At 44.5% G+C, this 26512-nt stretch overlaps 1 protein-coding gene across 2 annotated transcripts in view; it reads right to left on the bottom strand.

The window, feature by feature from the left end:
* Positions 1–25943, bottom strand: part of poc5 (POC5 centriolar protein homolog (Chlamydomonas)) — a 149379-nt gene extending 123436 nt beyond the window's left edge. Inside the window, exons 1-2 of one of the 2 annotated variants that reach the window (XM_068029503.1) lie at positions 25860–25927; positions 7007–7090 (exon numbers count right to left, since the gene is read on the bottom strand). In XM_068029503.1, the coding sequence (XP_067885604.1) occupies positions 7007–7090 (84 nt within the window). In that variant the 5' untranslated portion in view covers positions 25860–25927. Of the gene's footprint in view, positions 1–7006; positions 7091–25859 lie in introns of both variants that reach the window. The other variant, XM_068029504.1, reaches the window with a different exon arrangement.
* Positions 25944–26512: the final 569 nt, after the last annotated feature.

The raw sequence follows: 26512 nt of genomic DNA, 5'->3' as shown, positions 1-26512 counted from the left end.
CAGAGGCTAAGAATTCTGCAGCGAGTAACACACTTCCAACCTCCCCAATGCTTGTCCACCATCTACAAGGCACAAGTCAGGAACGTGATGGAATACTCTCCACTTGCAGCTCCAATAACATTCAAGAAGCTCGACACCTTCCAAGATTAAGCAGCCAGCTTGACTGGCACCCCATCCACCACCTTCAACATTCACTCCCTTCACCACCAAAGCACAGTAGCAGCAGTGTGTACCATATACAAGATGCACTGCAGCAACTCACCAAGGCTCCTTCGACAGCACCTTCCAAACCCATGACCTCTACTACCTAGAAGGACAGGAGCAGCAGATGCATGGGGAACACCACTACCTGCAAGTTCCCCTCCAAGCCACACACCATGCTGATTTGGAACTATATCGCCATTCCTTCACTGCTGCTGGGTCAAAATCCTGGAACTCCCTTCCTAAGAGCACTATAAATATAACTACATGACATGGACTGCAACGGTTCAAGAAGGCAGCTCTCCACCATCTTCTCAAGGGCAATTAGGGATGGCAATAAATGATGGCTTTGCCAGCAACATCCACATACCACAAATGAATAAAGAGAGCCTTATTTTCCTCTTCACCTCCCCCTCAACCTATTGTATTTCAACTGATTTGCACTTGAACTCACCTGACATGCATCATACACCCTCTTTTTTTGTTTCATCATAATCTCCCTCGTCATCCAAGGAGCCCCATTTTTAGTTCCCCTACCTCTGCTCTTGTTGGAATGTATATTTCCATCTCCTCTTTAAAGATCACCCATTGTTCTGTTACAGTTTTTTCTGTCAGTCTTCGGTTCTATTCTACCCTGGCTAGATCCCTTATCACACTGAAATTAGCCCTCTTCCAACCTAGACGTTGTACTTTATAGCATTCATTGCTTTTCTGCATTACTAGTCCATATCTTATGATATGATGATCACTCTCTCATCCCAGTGCTCCCCCACAGACACTCGGTCCACCTCATTTCCCAGCACCCGATGCAGCAATGCCTCCTTTGTAGCTGGGTCGAGAAAATACTAATCAAGGAAATTCTCCTGAACACATTTCTGAAATTCCACCCCCTCCTTTCCCTTTACTCTAACATTATCCCAATTGATATTTGGATAATTAAAGTCCACCAATATCATCACTCTAACAGTTCTTGCACATCTGTGATTTCACTGCAGATTTGCTCCTCCACCCCTCTCTGACTATTTGGAGGCCTATAGAATATCCTCAGTAGCATGATCACACTTTTTTTGTTTCTCCAATCTAACCAAATGGATTCTGTCCTTGCCCCCTAAAGGACATTCCCTCTTTCCAACACTACAATGTCTTCTCTAATTAGTATTGCCACCCCACCTCCCATTTTTCCTTTATCTTTTCTGAACACTTTATATCCTTGTATATTAAGCAACGTTTCTGTTATTGCCACTACAACATATTTCCATACAGCTATTTGTGCTTGTAGCTCACCAACTTTATTCACCATACTTCATGCATTTACATACATGCATTGTAATCCTGTCTTTGCGTTCCTCATAGTCCATCTCAGTCTGCTTCTCTCTCATTATTCACCTTGTTCCTCTTTTCTACATCTACATACCGGTGCCCACCCCTGTCAATTTAGTTTAAACCCTCCCCAACTACACTAGTGAACGCAAGGACATTGGTTCCAGTCCTGTTGAGATGCAACCTGTCCCTTTTGAATAGGTGCCTTCTGCTCCAGCTCTGGTCCCAATGCTCCAGGAACCTGAAACTCTCCCTCCTGCACCATGCTTCAAGCCATGCATTGATCCTCCCTATCATCCTATTTCTACTCTTGCTAGCAAGTGGCACCCAGAACTTACTACCTTTTGAGGTCTTACTTTTTAAAACTTCCTCCCTAGCTCCTGAAAATCTGACCGTAGAACCTCAATACCTGCCTTCTCTATGTTATTGGTACCAACGTGTACCAGAACTTCTAGCTCACTCCCTTCGACCTGCAAGATATTCTGCACCCTCTCAGTGATGTCCTTTACCCTGGCACCAGGGAGGCAACACACCAACTCACGATGATGGTTACAGTAATGCCTGTTTGTCCCCGACAAGCCTCACGTTTGCATTCCAATCCCCTTCAGATAAAGGCCAACATTCCATTAAGCTTTTTCTACTTGCACACTAACATTTAGCAATGTATATACATGGACACAAATCCCTTTGCGTCTCCTCTCCAAAGTGGATAATCTCATACTTGTCATTGAACTCTATCTGCCATTGTTCTGCCCATCCACTTAAACTATCCATGCTACAACACTGTTCAGAGCAGCAATTCTCCCAATATTTGTAAATTGATAGAACCAAAATTTGTCCTTTTCAAATCTAACATGTATAATGTAGAAGGCATGGCGGAGGATGGTAGAAAGAGGACAGAAAATACGTCAAACCGTTTTTGCAACAAATTCCTCCACTTCACTATGCTCAGCATATATTTGATGACTACGAAGAACACACACAAAGTAACATAATAGCATGCAAGATATATACCATTAAAGTCATTAGGCAGTCTTATAAATAATGCACAACCTACTATGGCTCCACACAACTAGACGCAACATTTTGCATGAGATAAATAGCTCAGATATTCTTTAATAAAAGCAAAATACTGCAGATACTGGAAATCTGAAATAAAAACAAAGTTCTTGAGTTCTGTTGGTTGAGGGATAACCTTGGCCATGGCACTGGAGGTGGAACTACCCTGGCTCTTCTTTCAGTAGTGCCACATGATCTCTTAAATCAATCTCAGAGGGTAAACAGGGGCCCTCAGTTTAACATCGCACCCAAAAGGCAACACCTGACAGTGCATTGTTCCCTGAATACTGCACTAAGTGCCAGCCTAAATTATGTGAAGTCTCTGGACTGGGGTTTAAAACCTTCTGACTCAGAATTGAGAGTACACTTATCTTGATCAAAAGTGTTATTAAACTGTGATGATACATATTCAACTTCAATTACAAACACTGAGCTTTTCATTGGGTAATCATTGGGATGAATATGCCTGGAAAATCTATATCAGAAGATACATGCTCAAATTCCAGTATATTTATTGATGATTTCAATGTTATATGACAGTTGGTACTAAATAATAGCATACTGTGGGTCTTGTTTTGCAGGCTGCAGAAAAATATCTCATTACCTTCGTTCCTGAATTACAGTAGTGCAAATTCATGCAGACAACTGAATCAAGATGTCATACTCCTCATTATTGAAAATAAATGGCCAACAGCACTAAAAGGGTTACAAATGCTCAGAACAGTTATACTTGCACCTAAAAATTAATCTACTAGATCTATATACAGCAAAGCTGTCGACAGCTCCTCAGCAAATGCCAATATGCATTTTGTGGTAAATATCAATGATTTGAACTTGAAAGTGATGGGATGATTAAGAAGTTTGAAGGTGATATGGAAAGATGTAGGAGCAACAGGGTGGTGGTGATAGGAGATTTTAATTTTCCCAACATTGACTGGGATTCACTTAGTGTTAGAGGTCTAGATGGAGCAGAATTTGTAAGGAGGGTTTTCTAGAGCAGTATGTAAATAGTCCAACTCGGGAAGGGGCCATACTGGACCTGGTGTTGGGGAATGAGCCCGGCCAGGTGGTTGAAGTTTCAGTAGGGGACTACTTTGGGAATAGTGATCACAATTCCGTAAGCTTTAAAATACTCATGGACAAAGACGAAAGTGGTCCTAAAGGAAGAGTGCTAAATTGGGGGAAGGCCAACTATACCAAAATTCGGCAGGAGCTGGGGAAAGTAGATTGGGAGCAGCTGTTTGAAGGTAAATCCACATGTGATATGTGGGAGGCTTTTAAAGAGAGGTTGATTCGTATGCAGGAGAGACATGTTCCTGTGAAAATGAAGGATAGAAATGGCAAGATTAGGGAACCATGGATGACAGGTGAAATTGTGAGACTAGCTAAGAGGAAAAAGGAAGCATACATAAGGTCTAGGAGGCTGATGAAAGACGAAGCTTTGAAAGAATATCGGGAATGTAGGACCAATCTGAAACGAGGAATTAAGAGGGCTAAAAGGGGTCATGAAATATCTTTAGCAAACAGGGTTAAAGAAAATCCCAAAGCCTTTTATTCATATATAAGGAGAAAGAGGGTAACGAGAGAAAGGATTGGCCCACTAAAGGACAAAGGAGGAATGTTATGCTTGGACTCAGAAAATGGGTGAGATTCTAAACGATTACTTTGCATCGGTATTCACCGAGGAGAGGGACATGACGGATGTTGATGTTAGGAACAGATGTTTGATTACACTAGGTCAAGTCGGCATAAGGAGGGAGGAAGTGTTGGGTATTCTAAAGGGCATTAAGGTGGACAAGTCCCCAGGTCCGGATGGGATCTATCCCAGGTTACTGAGGGAAGCGAGAGAGGAAATAGCTGGAGCCTTAACAGATATCTTTGCAGCATCCTTAAACACGGGTGAGGTCCCGGAGGACTGGAGAATTGCTAATGTTGTCCCCTTGTTTAAGAAGGGTAGCAGGGATAATCCAGGTAATTATAGACCGGTGAGCCTGACGTCAGTGGTAGGGAAGCTGCTGGAGAAGATACTGAGGGATAGGATCTATTCCCATTTGGAAGAAAATGGGCTCATCAGTGATAGGCAACATGGTTTTGTGCAGGGAAGGTCATGTCTTACCAACTTAATAGAATTCTTTGAGGAAGTGACAAAGTTGATTGATGAGGGAAGGGCTGTCGATGTCATATACATGGACTTCAGTAAGGCGTTTGATAAGGTTCCCCATGGCAGGCTGATGGAGAAAGTGAAGGCGCATGGGGTCCAAGGTGTACTAGCTAGATGGATAAAGAACTGGCTGGGCAACAGGAGACAGAGAGTAGCAGTAGAAGGGAGTTTCTCAAAATGGAGACGTGTGACCAGTGGTGTTCCACAGGGATCCGTGCTGGGACCACTGTTGTTTGTGATATACATTAATGATTTGGAGGAAAGTATAGGTGGACTGATTAGCAAGTTTGCAGACGACACTAAGATTGGTGGAGTAGCAGATAGTGAAGGGGACTGTCAGAGAATACAGCAGAATATAGATAGATTGGAGAGTTGGGCAGAGAAATGGCAGATGGAGTTCAATCAGGGCAAATGCGAGGTGATGCATTTTGGAAGATCCAATTCAAGAGTGAACTATACAGTAAATGGAAAAGTCCTGGGGAAAATTGATGTCCAGAGAGATTTGGGTGTTCAGGTCCACTGTTCCCTGAAGGTGGCAACGCAGGTAAATAGAGTGGTCAAGAAGGCATATGGCATGCTTTCCTTCATCGGACGGGGTATTGAGTACAAGAGTTGGCAGGTCATGTTACAGTTGTATAGGACTTTGGTTCGGCCACATTTGGAATACTGCGTACAGTTCTGGTCGCCACATTACCAAAAGGATGTGGATGCTTTGGAGAGGGTGCAGAGGAGGTTCACCAGGATGTTGCCTGGTATGGAGGGCGCTAGCTATGAAGAGAGGTTGAGTAGATTAGGATTATTTTCATTAGAAAGACGGAGGTTGAGGGGGGACCTGATTGAGGTGTACAAAATCATGAGAGGTATAGACATGGTGGATAGCAAGAGGCTTTTTCCCCCAGAGTGGGGGATTCAATTACTAGAGGACACGAGTTCAAAGTGAAAGGGGAAAAGTTTAGGGGGGATATGCGTGGAAAGTTCTTTACGCAGAGGGTGGTGGGTGCCTGGAACGCGTTGCCAGCGGAGGTGGTAGATGCGGGCACGATGGCGTCTTTTAAGATGTATCTAGACAGATACATGAATGGGCAGGAAGAAAAGAGATACAGAACCTTAGAAAATAGGCGACATGTTTAGAGAGAGGATCTGGATCGGCGCAGGCTTGGAGGGCCGAAGGGCCTGTTCCTGTGCTGTAATTATCTTTGTTCTTTGATACAAAAATTAGCCATGTGATTGATAACAATGAAGAAAGCTGTAGACTAAAATAAGATATCAATGGACTAGTCAGGTGGACGGAACAGCAGCAAATGGGAGTTCAATCTGGAGAAGTGTGAGGTACTGCATTTGGGGAAGGATCTCAAGGCAAGGGAATACACAATAAATGGCATGATACTGAGAAGTGTAGAGGAACAGAGGGACTTTGGCGTGCATGTCCACAGATCTCTGAAGGTGGCTGGACAGGTAGATAAGTGGTCAAGAAGGCATACTTGCTTTTATTAGCCAAAGCATAGGATATAGGAGCAGGAAGGTTATGCTGGAACTGCATAAAACACTCGTTAGGCCACAGCTAGAGTACTGCGTGCAGTTCTGGTCACTGCAATATAGGAAAGATGCGAAAGATTACACGAGCGAGGGTACATAGATTTACAAGGATGTTGCCTGGACTGGAAAATTTTAGTTATGACAAAAGATTGAATAGCTGAAAAGATTCAAGGCTGTTTACCTTGAACAGAGGAGGCTGAGGGGAGACCCAAGCGAAGTGTATAAAATTATGAGGGGTCTAGATAAAGTGGGTAGGAAGGTCCTATTCCCCTTGGTTGAGGGGCCAATAACCAAGGACCATAGATTTAGGGTAAAAGGTATGAAGTTTAGAGGGGATTGGAGGGGAATTTTTTTCACCAAGAGGGTAGTGGAGGTCTGGAACTCACTGCCTGAAAGGGTAGTAGAGGCAGAAAGCCTCATAACAAAAAGTACTTGGATATGCACTTGAAATGTCGAAACCTACAAGGGCCGGAAAGTAGGATTAGGTTGGACTGCTCCTTGTTGGCTGGCGCAAGCACGATGGGCCGAATGGCCTCCTTCCATGCTGTAAATTTCTATGATTCTATACAGCACAACTCTGCAAACAATACTAGTAAGAGATCCAAATCTTACTACCTGCAGTACATAGTATTATGTTGCAGCTAAAAGCATGAGATGCTGATTTAAAAACAAAATACAAATTCTGCTTAACTGGTTTATCTCGCGTAATTAAACATTGTTCCTCCCTACCTGCAGATCAGAAGAGACTGAGCTACCCCGATCTGAATCTTTAGGCAATACAGGGCTAGACGTCCTCTCTTCATCAGAGGACATCTGAAAAAGAGAAAGCAATCAATTAATTTAAGTACTGACCTAGGCCCAGAAAAAATATTTCAGAAACATCTGTTTACTATCCCTGTAACCTGCTCACCATTGTAACCTTAAAGGATATGAAAAATCCTTGAATTCAAACTTACCCTTTGAGAGTTTCAAAGAACAAAGAACAAAGATAATTACAGCACAGGAACAGGCCCTTCGGCCCTCCAAGCCTGCGCCGATCCAGATCCTCTCTCTAAACATGTCGCCTATTTTCTAAGGTTCTGTATCTCTTTTCTTCCTGCCCATTCATGTATCTGTCTAGATACATCTTAAAAGACTCCATCGTGCCCGCATCTACCACCTCCGCTGGCAATGCGTTCCAGGTGCCCACCACCCTCTGCGTAAAGAACTTTCCACGCATATCCCCCCTAAACTTTTCCCCTTTCACTTTGAACTCGTGTCCTCTAGTAATTGAAACCCCCACTCTGGGAAAAAGCCTCTTGCTATCCACCCTGTCTATACCTCTCATGATTTTGTACACCTCAATCAGGTCCCCCCTCAACCTCCGTCTTTCTAATGAAAATAATCCTAATCTGCTCAACCTCTCTTCATAGCTAGCGCCCTCCATACCAGGCAACATCCTGGTGAACCTCCTCTGCACCCTCTCCAAAGCATCCACATCCTTTTGATAATGTGGCGACCAGAACTGTACGCAGTATTCCAAATGTGGCCGAACCAAAGTCCTATACAACTGTAACATGACCTGCCAACTCTTGTACTCAATGCCCCGTCCGATGAAGGAAAGCATGCCATATGCCTTCTTGACCACTCTATTTACCTGCATTGCCACCTTCAGGGAACAGTGGACCTGAACACCCAAATCTCTCTGGACATCAATTTTCCCCAGGACTTTTCCATTTACTGTATAGTTCACTCTTGAATTGGATCTTCCAAAATGCATCACCTCGCATTTGCCCTGATTGAACTCCATCTGCCATTTCTCTGCCCAACTCTCCAATCTATCTATATTCTGCTGTATTCTCTGACAGTCCCCTTCACTATCTGCTACTCCACCAATCTTAGTGTCGTCTGCAAACTTGCTAATCAGTCCACCTATACTTTCCTCCAAATCATTAATGTATATCACAAACAACAGTGGTCCCAGCACGGATCCCTGTGGAACACCACTGGTCACACGTCTCCATTTTGAGAAACTCCCTTCTACTGCTACTCTCTGTCTCCTGTTGCCCAGCCAGTTCTTTATCCATCTAGCTAGTACACCTTGGACCCCAAGCGCCTTCACTTTCTCCATCAGCCTGCCATGGGGAACCTTATCAAACGCCTTACTGAAGTCCATGTATATGACATCGACAGCCCTTCCCTCATCAATCAACTTTGTCACTTCCTCAAAGAATTCTATTAAGTTGGTAAGACATGACCTTCCCTGCACAAAACCATGTTGCCTATCACTGATGAGCCCATTTTCTTCCAAATGGGAATAGATCCTATCCCTCAGTATCTTCTCCAGCAGCTTCCCTACCACTGACGTCAGGCTCACCGGTCTATAATTACCTGGATTATCCCTGCTACCCTTCTTAAACAAGGGGACAACATTAGCAATTCTCCAGTCCTCCGGGACCTCACCCGTGTTTAAGGATGCTGCAAAGATATCTGTTAAGGCCCCAGCTATTTCCTCTCTCGCTTCCCTCAGTAACCTGGGATAGATCCCATCCGGACCTGGGGACTTGTCCACCTTAATGCCCTTTAGAATACCCAACACTTCCTCCCTCCTTATGCCGACTTGACCTAGAGTAATCAAACATCTGTTCCTAACCTCAACATCCGTCATGTCCCTCTCCTCGGTGAATACCGATGCAAAGTACTCGTTTAGAATCTCACCCATTTTCTGAGTCCAAGCATAACATTCCTCCTTTGTCCTTTAGTGGGCCAATCCTTTCTCTAGTTACCCTCTTTCTCCTTATATATGAATAATTACTCCTTCAAAGAGTAATATAAAGAGCATAAAGAGTGTTTTTTTAAAACAAAGATAAAATACTTCACAAAGAACTTAACTTCCTGTTCACTTAAATCAAAGTCAACTATATTAAAATCTAGTCAAGTACCTAAAAATAAATAAGTTCTCAAACATTGCATCAATTTTCATAGCCCGTAAAAGTTCCTAGTTCAAAATGGTACTCTCTTAAAATCTGGTCACGTTCCCTTTTCTTCTACTAGATGCAAACTTAAATGACAGCATCAGCGAAACATGCTAATTTAACAGAATGATCTCACATTTCAGCTACATTTAAAGCACTACAATTTTAAAAATGTCCACCAAATCTGTGTCAATCAACTGACTTGCACATTTAAAGTATAATGAGACGTGGATTGGCTTCAGGAGAAAATTTCAGAGCTTAAGGTTTAGACAGCTGAAGGCAGAATTGTTAACAGTGGGGCAAAGGAAGTCAGGAATGCAGAAGAGGCCAGAATTGGGGGGGGTACAGATTTCTCAGAAAATATATTTGACAGATAAAGCATTTTGGAATTTAATTTTAAGACTTCACAATTAAAAAAACTTCAAACCATTTACACAAACTACGATTAAATAGAGAGGGTACAGTAAAAGCTTACTATCTCTTGCGATACTGGTTTGAGGGCAAGCTTAAAGCTCTTGTGGGGCTGTATTTTATAGTCCTCTGGAAGGCAGGATTTCAGGCGAGGGGACCAGAGAATCCTGGTGGAGATGTCCAGCATGAAACCAGACACTAACGCTACTTCACAATTCTGTCGGAGGTGGCAATGTGCCACGGCGGTACTTCTACCCCGACGCGACGGCGTGATCATTTACACCTGCTAAATACTATTTAGTATATATTAGAATGTCATTCCTTGCAATCTTTCCAGGCATTCGCAATCTTGTGTTGGACATGCGGCATTCATGTGCCTTCAGTTTCAGGTCTTTAAAAAGCTGGCGCCACCGAGGTGAGAGTCCTCGGTGCCTTGAAAGGACAAGTAACTTTACTGATATTATCTAGGGGAAGTGGATGGGTGGGAGAACTCTGCAAGTGATTTGTCTGTAAAGGCAGTTGGTGGAGGGGGAAGAGAAAGAAGTGTCCAGGGGGGTTGCTTGCAGAGAGCAAAAATTTAACATATTGATGAAAGCACACTAGTACAAATGCAGGGTCTGCAGCCTTTTAAAGATGGCGTCAGCATCTACTCAAGCATCAGGTGACGCTGTGAACGGAGTCACCACTGTCACCCTGGCCGCGTGGTTGAGGGGGCCAGCCACCGTGTAATCATGGCAGCACGGCAGTTGATGTCACAGGCGGGACCAGCGCCATTTTGCACACCTGCCACTGGCAGGGATAATAAAATTCAGCCTGTGGATTGTAGCTTGCTTTTAACAAAGCAGCCAGGTTGACGCATTCTTCTGCAGCTAAAAGTATTATCCTGCTTCCCTCCAATTCAGTTGGAATGGTGGCTAATGTCTTTCAAAACAAAACTTTGAATATTCGACAATTCTGATTTTTTGAATCATGTTCATTTTAAATTCTATCTCTACTAGCAGATATTAAAGAATTTTAAAGGTATTGACAACCAATGAAATATTGATTTTCTGCAATTGTTTGGGGAATGCACAAAATTATGCAGAACACTGAACAGTTTAAATCACTTAGAATGCAACTGACTACAAGTAAGTATTCTAATACAATTTCATGCATTTCAGAAACAATACTGGTCTGTATATAGCCTACAATCGCTGGTTAGCTGCTTAAGATTTTAACCTATTTAACTTTTGATTTGCAATATTTTGTTCATATCTAATCAGTACACCAATACAGCCTCAAGGATGGAACATACAGATTAACTTCGATTTGAAACCTTTTTGCTCCCTTACAAGAATGACACACAACACTCCCAACTATGGCCTATGATATACAAGTTCAACATTACTTTCTTGATTTGCATTCCATTCCAAAGTCCAGGTCATGTGTGAATATTTAGGCTATTATCTGATTCAACCACACTCAACTGAACTTCTGAATCCAAGTCTTTAATATAAAAATTAGAAACTGTACAATTTCCAACAACAATTCTTGGGACTACTCCACTCAGCGCTCCCCCACTTTCAGCACACCACCACACTCTCAACACAGATGACATCACACAAAGTTTTACCGCTTCCGACTAAGTAATCTAAAGGTAAGTCATGGCAGGAGAGCTCGCCCCCGTGATATGCTCCTCCTGCGCTATGTGGAAAATCAAGGATGCTTCCAGTGTCCCTGACAACCACGTGTGCAGGAAGTGTATCCATCTGCAACTACTGGCTACCCGCATTACGGAGCCAGAGCTGTGGGTGGATTCACTGTGGAGCATCCGCGATGCTGAGATTGTCGTGGATAGCACGTTTAGCGAGGTGGTCACACTGTAGGCAAATGCTGCAAAGGCAGGAAGAGAATGAATAGAGGAAGAGGAAGAGGCAGAGTAGAGGAAGGCAGGTAGTGCAGGAGTCCCCTGTGGCAATCCCCCTTTCTAACAGATATACCGCTTTGGATATTGTTGGGGGAGATGGCTCAGGGGAAAGCAGCAAGAGCCAAGTTCATGGCACCATGGGTGGCTCTGCTGCACAGGAGGGGAGGAAGAAGAGTGGCAGGGGTATAGTGATAGGGGATTCAATCGTAAAGGGAACAGACAGGTGCTTCTGCGGCCACAAAAGAGACTCCTGGTTGGTATGTTGCCTCCCTGGTGCAAGGGTCAAGGATCTCTGAGTGGCCGCAGGGCATTGAGGGGGGAGGGCATATCAGTACCAATGACATAGGTTAACAAAAAGGGGATTTTTAAAAAATTCATTCATGGGATGTGGGTGTCGTTGGCGAGGCCAGCATTTATTGTCCATCCCTAACTCCCCTTGAGAAGTTGGTGGTGAGCTGCCTTCTTGACTTGCTGCAGTCCATGTGAGGTAGGTACACCCACAGTGCTGTTAGGAAAGGAGTTCTAGGATTTTAACCCAGCGACAGTGAGGGAACGACGATATAGTTCCAAGCCAGGATGGTGTGCGACTTGGAAGGGAACTTGCAGGTGGTGGTGTTCCCATTCATTTGCTGCCCTTGTTCTTCAAGTTAGTAGAGGTCACGGGTTTGGAAGGTGCTGTCTAAGGAGCCTTGGTGTATTGCTGCAGTGCATCTTGTAAATGGTACACACTGCTGCCAATGTGCGTCGGTGGTGGAGGGAGTGAATGTTTGTGGATGGGGTGCCAATCAAGCGGGCTGCTTTGTCCTGGATGGTGTCGAGCTTCTTGAGTGCTTTTGGAGCTGCACCCATCCAGGCAAGTGGACAGTATTCCATCACACTTCTGACTTGTGCCTTGTAGATGGTGGACAGGCTTTGGGGAGTCAGGAGATGGGTTACTCGCCACAGGATTCCTAACCTCTGACCTGCTCTTGTAGTCACAGTATTTTTATGGCTACTCCAGTTCAGTTTCTGGTCAATGGCAGCCCCTAGAATGTTGATAGTGGGGGATTCAGTGATAGCAATGCCACTGAATGTCAAGTGGAGATGGTTAGATTCTCTCTTGTTGGAGATGGTCATTGCCTGGCACTTATGTGGCAAGTAATATTTGCGCCACACATCAGCCCAAGCCTGGATATTGCACAGGACTTGCTGCATTGCTACACGGACTGCTTCAGTATCGGAGAGTTCGAACGGTGCTGAACGTTGTGCAATCATCAGCTAACATCCCCACTTCTGACCTTATGATTGAAGGAAGGTAATTTATGAAGCAGCTGAAGATGGTTGGTCTAGGACACTAGCCTGAGGAACTCCTGCAGTGATGTCCTGGAGCTCAGATGATTGACCTCCAACAACCACAACTATCTTCCTTTGTGCTAGGTACGACTCCAATCAGCAGAGTGTTTTCCCTTGATTCCCATTGACTTCAATTTTGCTAGGGCTCCTTGATGCCATACTCAGTCAAATGATGCCTTGATGTCAAGGGCAGTCACTCTCACCTCACCTCTGGAGTTCAGCTCTTTTATCCATGTTTGAACCAAAGCTGTAATGAGGTCAGGAGCTCAGTGGCCCTGGCGGAATCCAAACTGAGCATCACTGAGCAGGTTATTGCTAAGCAAGTGCTACTTGATGGCACTGTTGATGACACCTTCCATCACTTTACTGATGATTGAGAGTAGACTGATGGGGCGGTAATTGGCCGGGTTGGACTTGTACACAAAACGCAGGACAAGACATACCTGGGCAATTTTCCACATTGCCGGGCCGATGCCAGTGTTGTAGCTATACTGGAACAGCTAGACTAGGGGAACGGCAAGTTCTGGAGCACAGGTCTTCATTACTATTGCCGGAATATTGTCAGGGCCCACAGCCTTTGCAGTATCCAGTGCCTTCTGTCGTTTCTTGATATCATGCAAAGTGAATCAAATTGACTGAAGTCTGGCATCTGTGATGCTGGGGACTTCAGGAGGACATCCTACAAGCTGAATATAGGCAGTTAGGACAGAAATTAAAAGGTAGGGCCTCAAAGGTAGTTATCTCACGATTACTACCAGTGCCATGTTCTAGCGAGAGCAGAAATAGCAGGATATATCAGATGACTACGTGGCTGGAGAAATGTTGTTGGGGGGGCGGGGTGGGGGAGGGGAAGGATTCCAATTCCTGGAACATTGGGACTGGTCCTGGGGAAGGTGGGACCAGTTGTATCTGGGCAGGACCGGGACCAATTTCCTCAGGAGGGGGGTGTTTGCTAGTGCTGTCAGGGAGGGTTTAAACTAGAATGGCAAGGGGATGGGAATCTGAGCAGGGAGAGGGGACAGGGAAACAAGGGTAGAAATGAAAGACAGAAAGGTGAGAAACAAAAGTGGAAGGCAGAGAAAACAAGGGCGAGAAACAAATGGGGCCGTAATGCAAATTAAAGCTAAGATCACTAACAATGTTAAAAAGACAAGTCTAAAGGCATTGTGCCTTAATGCGCAGAGCATTTGCAAAAAGGTAGATGAATTAACAGCGCAAACAGATATAAACAGTTATGAATTAGTAGCGATTACAAGAAATGGCTACAAGGGGACCAAGGATGGGAACTGAATATCCAGGGGTATTCAGTATTTAGGAAGGACAGGCAAAAAGGGAAAAGGAGGAGAGGTAGCATTGTTAGTAAAGGAGGAAATCAATACAACAGTGAAGGAGGATATGCTGGCTTGGAAAATCACGATGTGGAATCTGTTTTAGTGGAGCTAAGAAACACCAAGGGGCAGAAAACATTGGGGGCCAGTAGACAACCCCCACCAAACAGTAGTGGAGATGTAAGGGATGGCATTAAACAGGAAATTAGAGATGCATGCAATAAGGGTACAACTATAACCATGGGTGAGTTTAATCTACATATAGATTGGTCAAACCAAATTAGCAATAATACTGTGGAGGAGGATTTCCCAGAGTGTGTACGACAGTTTTTTTAGACTAGTACGTTGAGCAACCAACTAGAGAACATGCTATCCTAGAGTGGGTATTATGCAATGAGAAAGGATTAATTAACAATCTTGTTGTGCGGGGTCCCTTGGGGAGGAGCGACCATAACATAATAGAATTCCTCATGAAGATGGAGAGTGAAGTAGTTGAATCCAAAACTAGGGTCCTGAATCGAAATAAAGGAAACTATGAAGGTATGAGGCGCAAGTTGGCCATGGTAGATTGGGGAACTTTACTAAAAGGGTTGATGGTGGATAGGCAATGGATAATATTTAAAGAACGTGTGCATGAATTACATCAATTATTCATTCCTGTCTGGCACAAAAATAAATCCGGAAAGGTGGCTCAACTGTGGCTTACAAAAGAAATTAGGGATAGTATTAGATCCAAAGAGGAGGCATATAAAATTGCCAGAAAAAGTAGCAAATCTGAGGATTGGGAACAGTTTAGAATTCAGCAAAGGAGGACAAAGAGGTTGATTAAGCAGGGGGAAATACAGTACGAGAGTAAACTTGCAGGGAACATAAAAACTGACTGTAAAAGCTTCCATAAATATGTGAAGAGAAAAAAGATTAGTGAAGACAAATGTAGGTCCCTTACAGTCAGAAATGGGGGAAATTATAATGGGGAACAAAGAAATGGCAGAACAATTAAACTCATACTTTGGTTCTGTCTTCACAAAGGAGGACTCAAATAACCTCCCAGAAATGTTAGGGAACCAAGGGTCTAATGAGGGGGAGGAACTGAAGGAAATCAGTATTAGTCAAAAAGTGCTCGGGAAATTAATGGGGTTAAAAGGCTAACAAATCCCCAGGGCCTGATAATCTACTATAGGAAGTGGCCCTGGAAATAGTGGATGTATTGGTGGTCATCTTCCAAAATTCTATATACTCTCGAGCAGTTCCTACAGATTGGAGGGTGGCAAATGTAATCTCATTATTTAAAAAAAGGAGGGAGAAAAAACAGGGAACTACAGACCAGTGAGCCTTACATCAGTAGTGGGAAAAATGCTAGAGTCTATTTTCAAGGATGTGATAGCAGAACACCCAGACAGCACAAACGGAATTGGGTCAGGCTAGCATAGGTTTACGAAAATCATGCTTAACAAATCTACTGGAGTTTTTTTGAGGATGTAGCTAGTAGGATAAGGGAGAACCAGCGCATGTGGTGTATTTGGATTTTCAGAAAGCTTTTGATAGGTCCCACATCAGAGGTTAGTGTGCAAAATTAAAGCACATGGGATAGAGGGTAATATACTGGCATGGATTGAGAACTGGTTGACAGACAGGAAACAGAGAGTAGGAATAAATGGGACTTTTTCCAGGAGGAAGGCAGCGACTAGTGGGGTACCGCAGGGATCAGTACTTGGGCCCCAGCTATTCACAATTTATATTAATGACTTGGGTGAGGGAACTAAATGTAACATTTCCAAGTTTGCAGACAACACAAAGCTGGGGGGGGAAAGTGAGCAGTGAGAACAAAAAGAAGAACAGTACAGCACAGGAACAGGCCATTCAGCCCTCCAAGCCTGCGCCGATCTTGATGTCTGCCTAAACTAACACCTTCTGCACATCCGGGGCCCATATCCCTCTATTCCCTTCCTATTCATATATTTGTCAAGATGTCTCTTAAAACGTCGCTATCGTATCTGCTTCCACCACCTGCCCTGGCAGCAAGTTCCAGACACTCACCACCCTCTGTGTAAATAAACTTGCCTCGCACATCCCCTCTGAACATTGCCCCTTGCACTTTAAACCTATGTCCCCTAGTATCTGACTCTTCCACCCTGGGAAAAAGCTTCTGACTATCCACGCCCTCCAGGCCAGGCAACATCCTGGTAAACCTCCTCTCTACCCTCTCCAAAGCCTCCACGCCCTTCTGGTAGTGTCGCGACCAGAATTGCACGCAATATTCTAAGTGTGGCCTAACTAAGGTTCTGTACAGCTGCAACATGACTTGCCAATTTTTATACTCTATGCCCCGACCGATGAAGGCAAGCATGCCGTATGCCTTCTTGACTACCTTATCCACTAGCATTGCCACTTTCAGTGACCTGTGGACCCGTACGCCAAGATCTCTCTGCCTCTCAATACTCCTAAGGGTTCTGCCATTTACTGTATACTTCCCACCTGCATTCGACCTTAAAAAATCCATTACCTCACGTTTGTCCGGATTAAACTCCATCTGCCATTTCTCCGCCCAAGTCTCCAACCGATCTATATCCTGCTGTAACCTCTGACAATACTCATTATCCGCAACTCCACCAACCTTTGTGTCATCTGCAAACTTACTAATCAGACCAGCTACATTTTCCTCCAAATCATTTATATATACTACAAACTGCAAAGGTCCCAGCACTGATCCCTGCGGAACACCACTAGTCACATCCCTCCATTCAGAAAAACACCCATCTACTGTTACCCTCTGTCTTCTGTGACTGAGCCAGTTCTGTATCCATCTTGTCAGCTCACCTCTGATCCCGTGTGAATTCACCTTTTGCACCAGTCTGCCATGCGGGACCTTGTCAAAGGCTTTACTGAAGTCCACATAGACAACATCCACCGCCCTTCCCTCATCAATCATCTTCGTCACTTCCTCAAAAAACTCAATCAAATTAGTAAGACACTACCTCCCCTTCACAAAACCATGCTGTCTCTCGCTAATAAGTTCGTTTGTTTCCAAATGGGATAAATCCTGTCCCAAAGAATCCTCTCTAATAGTTTCCCTACCACTGACGTAAGGCTCACCAGCCTATAATTTCCTGGATTATCCTTACCACCCTTCTTAAACAAAGGAACAACGTTGGCTATTCTCCAGTCCTCTGGGACCTCACCTGTAGCCAATGAGGATGCAAAGATTTCTGTCAAGGCCCCAGCAATTTCTTCCCTTGCCTCCCTCAGTATTCCAGGGTAGATCCCATCAGGCCCTGGGGACTTATCTACCTTAATGCTTTGCAAGACACCCAACACCTCCTCCTTTTTGATAATGAGATGGCTGAGACTATCTGCACTCCCTTCCCTAGGCTCATCATCCACTAAGTCCTTCTCCTTGGTGAATACGGATGCAAAGTACTCATTTAGCACCTCACCCATTTCCTCTGGCTCCACGCATAGATTCCCATCTCTGTCCTTGAGTGGGCCAACCCTTTCCCTGGTTACCCTCTTGCTCTTTATATATGTATAAAAAGCCTTGGGATTTTCCTTAATCCGTTTGCCAATGACTTTTCATGACCCCTTTTAGCCCTCCTAACTCCTTGCTTAAGTTCCTTCCTACTGTCTTTATATTCCTCAAGTGCTTCATCTGTTCTTAGCCTTCCAGCCCTTACAAATGCTTCCTTTTTCTTTTTGACTAGGCTCACAATATCCCGTGTTATCCAAGCTTCCCGAAACTTGCCAAACTTGTCTTTCTTCCTCACAGGAACATGTTGGTCCTGGATTCTAATCAACTGACGTTTGAAAGACTCCCACATGTCAGATGTTGATTTACCCTCAAACAGCCGCCCCCAATCTAAATTCTTCAGTTCCTGCCTAATATTGTTATAATTAGCCTTCCCCCAATTTAGCACCTTCACCCGAAGACTACTCTTATCCTTATCCACAAGTACCTTAAAACTTATGCAATTATGGTCACTGCTTCCGAAATGCTCCCCCACTGAAACTTCGACCACCTGGCCGGGCTCATTCCCCAATACCAAGTCCAGAATGGCCCCATCCCTAGTTGGACTATCTACATACTGTTTCAAGAAGCCCTCCTGGATACTCCTCTCAAATTGTGCCCCATCCAAGCCCCTAGCACTAAGTGAGTCCCAGTCAATATTGGGGAAGTTAAAATCACCCATTACCACAACCCTGTTACCTTTCCATCTTTCCAAAATCTGTCTACATATCTGCTCGCTCCTCCACCTCCTGCTGGCTGTTGGGAGGCCTGTAGTAAACCCCCAACATCGTGACCCCCAACATCGTGACTGCACCCTTTCTATTCCTGAGCTCCACCCATATTGCCTCGCTGCATGACCTCTCTGAGGTGTCCTCCCGCAGTACAGCTGTGATATTCTCCTTCACCAGTAATGCAAGTCCCCCACCCCTTTTACATCCCCCTCTATCCCGCCTGAAGTTTCTAACTCCTGGTTCATTTAGCTGCCAATCCTGCCCTTCCCTCAACCAAGTCTGTAATAGCAACGACGTCATATTTCCAAGTACTAATCCAAGCTCTAAGTTCATCTGTCTTACCTGTTATACTTCTCGCATTGAAACAAATGCACTTCAGACCACCAGTCCCGCTGTGCTCAGCAACATCTCCCTGCCTGCTCTTCCTCTTAGCCCTACTGGCCTTATTTACTATGTCCTCCTCATTTACTTCACTAGCTGTCCTACTGCTCTGGTTCCCACCCCCCTGCCACACTAGTTTAAACCCTCCCGAATGACGCTCGCAAACCTTGCAGCCAGGATATTAGTGCCCTTCCAGTTTAGATGCAACCCGTCCTTCTTGTACAGGTCCCATCTGTCCCTGAAGAGAGCCCAATGGTCCAGATATCTGAAACCCTCCCTTCTACAGCAGCTGCTCAGCCACGTGTTTAGCTGCACTAATTTCCTATTTCTAGCCTCACTGGCACGTGGCACAGGGAGTAATCCAGAGATTACAACCCTGGAGGTCCTGTTTTTTAATTTACTACCTAACTCCCTAAACTCCCCCTGCAGGACCTCATCACTCTTCCTGCCGATGTCATTGGTACCGATGTGTACCACAACCTCTGGCTGTTCACCCTCCCCCTTCAGAATGCCCTCTGTCCGTTCAGAGACATCCTTGACCCTGGCACCAGGGAGGCAACATACCATCCTGGAGTCTCTTTCACGTCCACAGAAGCGCCTATCTGTGCCCCTGACTATAGAGTCCCCTATAACTATTGCTCTTCTGCACTTTGTCTCTCCCTGAACAGTGCCAGCCGTGGTGCTACTGCTCTGGCAGCTGCTGTTTTCCCCTGATAGGCCATTCCCCACAACAGTATCCAAAACGGTATACTTGTTAGAGAGGGGGATAGCCACAGGGGATTCCTGCACTGACTGCCTGCCCCTTCTAGCGGTCACCCATCTATCTGCCTGCACCTTGGGTGTAACCACTTCTCAAACTCCTGTCTATGACGCTTTCCGCCACCTGCATGCTCCTAAGTGCATCCAGTTGCCGCTCCAACCGATCCATGCGGTCTGTGAGGAGCTGCAACAGGGTAACTTCCTGCAGATGTAGTCGCCCAGAACGCTGGAAGCGTCACGGACTTCCCACATCTCACAGGTGAGGAGGATGCAAAAAGGCTCCAATGTGACTTGGACAAGTTGGGTGAGTGGGCAAATGCATGGTAAACGCAATATAACGTGAGGTTATCCACTTTGGTTGTAGAAACAGAAAAGGCAGATTATCTGAATGGCAATAGATTGGGGAAAGGGGGAGGTGCGACAAGACCTGGGTATCCTTATACATCAGTCGCTGAAAGCAAGCATTCAGGTGCAGCAAGCAATTAGGAAGGTGAATGGTATGTTGGCTTTCATTGCAAGAGGATTTGAGTACAGGAGCAATGATGTCTTACTGCAGTTATACAGGGCCTTGGTGAGACCACATCTGGAGTACTGTGTGCAGTTTTGGTCTCCTTATCCGAGGACGTTCTTGCCATGGAGGGAGTGCAAACCAGATTTACTAGGCCGATTCCTGGGATGGCAGGATTGACGTATGAGGAGAGATTGGGTTGGGGACTCGGCTTAGATTCACTTGAGTTTAGAAGAATGAGAGGGCATCTCAGAAACCAATAAAATTCTAACAGTACTAGACAGGCTAGATGCAGGGAGGATGTTCCTGATGACTGGGGAGTCCAGAACCAGGGATCACAGTCTCAGGATATGGGGTATGCCATTTAGAACTGAGATGAAGAGAAATTTCTTCACTCAAAGGGTGGCGAACCTGTGGAATTCTCTACCGCAGAAGGCAGTGGAGGCAAAATCATTAAATATATTCAAGAAGGTGATATTTCTTAATGCCAAAGGGATCAAGGGATATGGGGAAAAAGCGAGAACAGGGATTAGACGATCAGCCATGATCTTCTTTGAATGGTGGAGCAGGCCCGAAGGGCCAAATGGCCTACTTCTGCTCCTATTTTCTATGTTTCTAATCAGATAGCCAAATCATCATGTATTCCCAGGTTTTGCCCAAAATGCCTTAAAACCAGTTTAGTAGCCATCGCACAGAATTTCGTCAAATTCCTTTGGCAAATCGAAGTACTCCATGATTTTCTGCAATCTGCTCAAGATGCACTTGCTCAATAAATGTCAAAGATGCTCGGCAGGCATTAAGTTACATTAAATTAGGTGTAGATGGGGATAGAAAGGTTCAACAGTAAAGTGAGTGGGTAAAACTGTGGGAGATAGAGCTCAATGTGAGGAAGTGAGGTCATCCACTTTGAACCCTAGCTAGATAGATAGATAAATCAGAGTTTTTTTTTTTAATAGCAAGAATTCAGGAACTGTGGATGAGCAATAAACAGAGAGATTGAGGGAGTTCAAGTACAAAAATCACTAAAAGCTAGTGGAGAGGTACAATAAAAAACCTAACATAATGCTGCCCCTTATTTCAAGGCAGCTGCATTACAATGGGATAGAAGTTCTGTGACAGCTGTATAGAGCTCTGGTTAGACCCCATCTGGAGTACTACATTCGGTTCTGGGCAGTGCACCGCTGGAAGGTGATATCGGCCTCGAAGCTGGTGCAGCACAAATTAACCAAAAATGGCTAACGGTTAAATTTGGAGGACAGGTTGCATTGAATATAGATGATTAAGGGGTAATCTAATTGAAGTCGGTACAGGGGTGAAAAATTGCAAATGTTACACCCTGGTCCAAAAAAGGGTGCAAGAATAAGCCCAGCAACTGCAGGCCACTCAGTTTACTGTCCGAGGTAGAAACACTTTTAGAAATATTAATTTGGGACAAAATTAACAGTCTCTCGACAAACATGGATTTATTTAGGAAAGCAAGCATGGATCTGTTATGGGCAAATTGTGTTAACTAACTTGAGTATTTTGATGAGAGTACAGAGAGGGTTGATGAGGGTAATGCGGTTGATGTGGTGCACATGGACTTCCAAAAGGTATTTGCTAAGTGCCACATAACAGCCTTGTCAGCAAAGTTAGAGCCAATGGAATAAAAGGGACAGTAGCAGTGCAGATATGAAATTAGGCGAGTGACAGAAAACAGAGTAGCGGTGAATGGTTGTTTTTTGGACTGGAGGTAGGCATATAGTGGGGTTCCCCAGGGGTCAGTATTAGGACCCCTGCTTTTCTAGATTAATTAACTTAGACTTGGGTGTACTGGGCACAATTTCAAAATTAACAGATGACACAAAATTTGGAACAATTATGAACCATGTGGAGGATAGTGATAAACTTCAAAAGATCAAAGACAGTCAGTGGGATGGGCAGGCAAGTGGCAGATGAAATTTAATGCAGACAAGTATGAAGCAATTCATTTTGGTAGGACAGGCAATACAAAATAAAGGGTATAATTCTAAAGGCAGTGCAGGAGCAGAGGAAGTTGGAGCTATAGCAGACGACACTAAGATTGGTGGAGTAGCAGATAGTGAAGGGGACTGTCAGAGAATACAGCAGAATATAAATAGATTGGAGAGTTGGGCAGAGAAATGGCAGATGGAGTTCAATCAGGGCAAATGCGAGGTGATGCATTTTGGAAGATCCAATTCAAGAGTGAACTATACAGTAAATGGAAAAGTCCTGGGGAAAATTGATGTCCAGAGAGATTTGGGTGTTCAGGTCCATTGTTCCCTGAAGGTGGCAACACAGGTCAATAGAGTGGTCAAGAAGGCATACGGCATGCTTTCCTTCATCGGACGGGGTATTGAGTACAAGAGTTGGCAGGTCATGTTGCAGTTGTATAGGACTTTGGTTCGGCCACATTTGGAATACTGCGTGCAGTTCTGGTCGCCACATTACCAAAAGGATGTGGATGCTTTGGAGAGGGTGCAGAGGAGGTTCACCAGGATGTTGCCTGGTATGGAGGGCGCTAGCTATGAAGAGAGGTTGAGTAGATTAGGATTATTTTCATTAGAAAGACGGAGGTTGAGGGGGGACCTGATTGAGGTGTACAAAATCATGAGAGGTATAGACAGGGTGGATAGCAAGAAGCTTTTTCCCCAGAGTGGGGGATTCAATTACAAGGGGACACGAGTTCAAAGTGAAAGGGGAAAAGTTTAGGGGGGATATGCGTGGAAAGTTCTTTACGCAGAAGGTGGTGGGTGCCTGGAACGTATTGCCAGCGGAGGTGGTAGACGCGGGCACGATAGCGTCTTTTAAGATGTATCTAGACAGATACATGAATGGGCAGGAAGTAAAGAGATACAGACCCTTAGAAAATAGGCGACATGTTTAGATAGAGGATCTGGATCGGCGCAGGCTTGGAGGGCCGAAGGGCCTGTTCCTGTGCTGTAATTTTCTTTGTTCTTTATATGTGCACAAATTGTTGAAGGTGACAGGGCAGGTTGAGAAAGACATCAATAAAGCATACGGGATCCTGGAATTTATATATAATGGCATAGCGTACAAGAACAAGGAAGTTATGACAAACCTTTATAAAACACTGGTTCGGCTTCAACTGTGTCTAGTTCTGGGCACCATACTTTCAGAAGGACGTGAAGGCATTAGAGCTCGTCCTTCGAGAAGAGAAGGTTGAGAGGAGATTTGATAAACGTGTTCAAAATCATGGTATTTGGACAGAGCAGATAGGGAGTAACTGTTTCTGCTGGCAGAAGGATTGAGAACCAGAGGACACTGTTTGAAGGTGATTGACAAAAGCAACAGCGACATGAGGAAATTTTTTTTAAAAAATGCAACAAGTGGTTAGGATCTGGAATGCACTGCCTAAGAGTGTGATGGAGGCAGATTCAACTGTGGCTTTCCAAAGGGAATTGGATAATTATCTGAAGAGAAAAAATTTGCGAGGTTACAGGGAAAAGGCAGGAGAGTGGAACTAGATGAGTTGCTCATGCAGAATGCTGGTACGGACACAACAGGTCAAATGGCCTCTTTCTGTGCTGTAACCATTCTATGATTCTAAGCATTAAGAGGATTAGAAGATTTAATACTCGCTATCTACCTTATTTCCTATGGAGAGTGTCCAGAACAAAAGGAACATAACCTTAAAATTAGAGCTAGGCCATTCACAAATGAGGTCAAGATGCATCTCTTCACATAAAGGGTAGTGTAAATCTGAAATTTCCTCCCCCAATAAGCTGCCAAGGCTTGGTCAATTGAAAATGTTAAAACTGAGACATATTTTTGTTAGGCAAGGGTAATAAAGAGAGTAGATGGAGTTAAGATGCATATCAGCCATGATCTAATTAAGTGGAAAAACAGGCTGTAGAGACTGAACAGCCTACTTCTGTTCCTTGATAATTGAAAGATCAAACTTGTTTATAGAGCATCTGATCACATCCTCAAGATGTTTCAAAGCACTTCAATTAATTAAATAGTCAGTCAGTCAGGGAAACATGTTGCCTAAATTTCCACATAGCAAGGCCCCACAAATACCAATGAGGTAAATGACCAATTAATCCACATTTTCTTCTGTAGTAAATAAAAACAAGAAATGCTGGAACCACTCAGCAGGTCTGGCAGCATCTGTGGAAAGAGAAGCAGAGTTAACGTTTTGGGTCAGTGACCCTTCTTCGGAACTTTTATTTTCTTCTGTAGTGTTGGTTAAGAAAGGAATCTTAGTCAGAACTACATGTTTTTCAAATAGTAGCAGGGGATCTTTTACATCCACCCAAACAGGGTCCTCAGTCTAACATCCCACCCCAAAGAACCCCACTTGTGCCCAAGACTGCATACTCACTTCACGGTGTACAGCTTCAACAAACAACCAGTCATAAGTTACCAAATAAGCCAGGTCAACAATCTAATTTTGATTTCTTGAATTCACTCCATATTTTCCCATTTTTAAATAAAGTGTGGATTGCAGGTTAACTGCATGCTGGGTAAACAAACTGGAAGCCTTTGCCTTTTGGGCCTCCTTATCTCGAGAGACAATGGATACGCACCTGGAGGTGGTCAGTGGTTTGTGAAGCAGCGCCTGGAGTGGCTATAAAGGCCAATTCTAGAGTGACAGGCTCTTCCACAGGTGCTGCAGAGAAATTTGTTTGTCGGGGCTGTTGCACAGTTGGCTCTCCCCTTGCGCCTCTGTCTTTTTTCCTGCCAACTACTAAGTCTCTTCGACTCGCCACAATTTAGCCCTTTCTTTATGGCTGCCCACCAGCTCTGGCGAATGCTGGCAACTGACTCCCACAACTTGTGATCAATGTCACACGATTTCATGTCGCGTTTGCAGACGTCTTTATAGCGGAGACATGGACGGCCGGTGGGTCTGATACCAGTGGCGAGCTCGTTGTACGATGTGTCTTTGGGGATCCTGCCATCTTCCATGTGGCTCACATGGCCAAGCCATCTCAAGCGCCGCTGACTCAGTAGTGTGTATAAGCTGGGGGTATTGGCCGCTTCAAGTACTTGTGTTGGAGATATAGTCCTGCCACCTGATGCCAAGTATTCTCCAGAGGCAGCAAAGATGGAATGAATTGAGACGTCGCTCTTGGCTGGCATACATTGTCCAGGCCTCGCTGCCATAGAGCAAGGTACTGAGGACACAGGCCTGATACACTCGGACTTTTGTGTTCCGTGTCAGTGCGCCATTTTCAATCAATTCCCCCTCCCCTCCAATCACCCAACTTTTCCCAAACACCAATCCTCCTTCGCCAAATCTGGTGAAAAACAGAAATGACGCCAAACTTCCACATAACTTTGATCTTCAGATTTACAGAGATATCTAGAAAGAGAAACTTCAAGTTTCTCAGTTTGATATTCATAGGTACTCAATAGACAGGAATGCCGATATCGCCTTTTTGCCAAGATAAGTGAAAAGTGGGGGAAAAACAGAAATTAATGCAATTTTTGGGCCAATTTTGATTTTTGTTTTCCCAGATTCTGAAAACTTCTCTTAGCTGTAGCGCACCCTACGAACCTTCGTATGAATTGAAGGTACTTCTGACAGTTTGAATATGTTTGGCTATTTTAGTAATACTCTGTTGCAGTAAATGCGCTCTTGCTCAAGTGTAGGCGGCCTGACCCTTAGGATGGAGTTTAACCCGCGACCGGCTGTTGTTAATGGAATCGCGAACCTTAACTAAAGAGTCAATTCAAGGAAACTGCACCATAATTGAGATTATGAACATACTGGAACCAGAGGCCTAACTCACAACCTTACCGTCTCTACCGCTACCTCCCGCAGCCGCTCTCCCTGACCGTTTCAAACTGTCCGCACGCCAATATCCGCCAACCCTATTGGAGGCGCAGGGAAACAAGACCGCCACCGATTGGCCCGGCGAGCAATCGCAACCCTGCACCATCCTGTGCTTTGAATGGACAGAGTTCCTCCTCGCGGAGTTGCCATGGTTCACAGACGCTTAAAGCTCCTGCCGGATTGGCTGGCAGTCACAGGGACGGTTCATTGGCTAGTGAGTGCAGACAGTGTGTAGCCTTGAGGTCCTCACGTTGGATGAAACATGAAACGAGGTGTTGGGTCTGCTCTTTCTCAGGTGAGTGTAAAAGGTCCCATGGTACTACTCGAGAAAATAAAAAGTAGGGGAATTCTTCCGTGTCCTAGTCGAATTTTTATCTCTCAACCAAAAGCAGATTAACTGGTCGTTCATCTTATTCCTGTTTGTGATACTTTTGCACATTTTGTCTTTGCCTACAAAACCTGCATGCCCATGATTTCCAGCCAGGCATTCTTTCCAAGGAGGTAAAATTAGAGTAGGAGAGAAAGCTAGCTAGAAATATAAAGACAGTAAGAGTTTCTATAGATATTTAATAAAGAAAAGAGTTAACAAAGTGAGCTTTGGTCCTGTAGGAAGTGAG

The sequence above is a fragment of the Heterodontus francisci genome, chromosome 4, assembly GCF_036365525.1.
Source record: "Heterodontus francisci isolate sHetFra1 chromosome 4, sHetFra1.hap1, whole genome shotgun sequence".
In the NCBI taxonomy this organism is placed as follows: Eukaryota; Metazoa; Chordata; class Chondrichthyes; order Heterodontiformes; family Heterodontidae; genus Heterodontus; species Heterodontus francisci.
The sequence above is the reverse complement of the archived record's forward strand: the minus strand, read 5'-3'. Positions and strand labels throughout refer to the sequence as shown.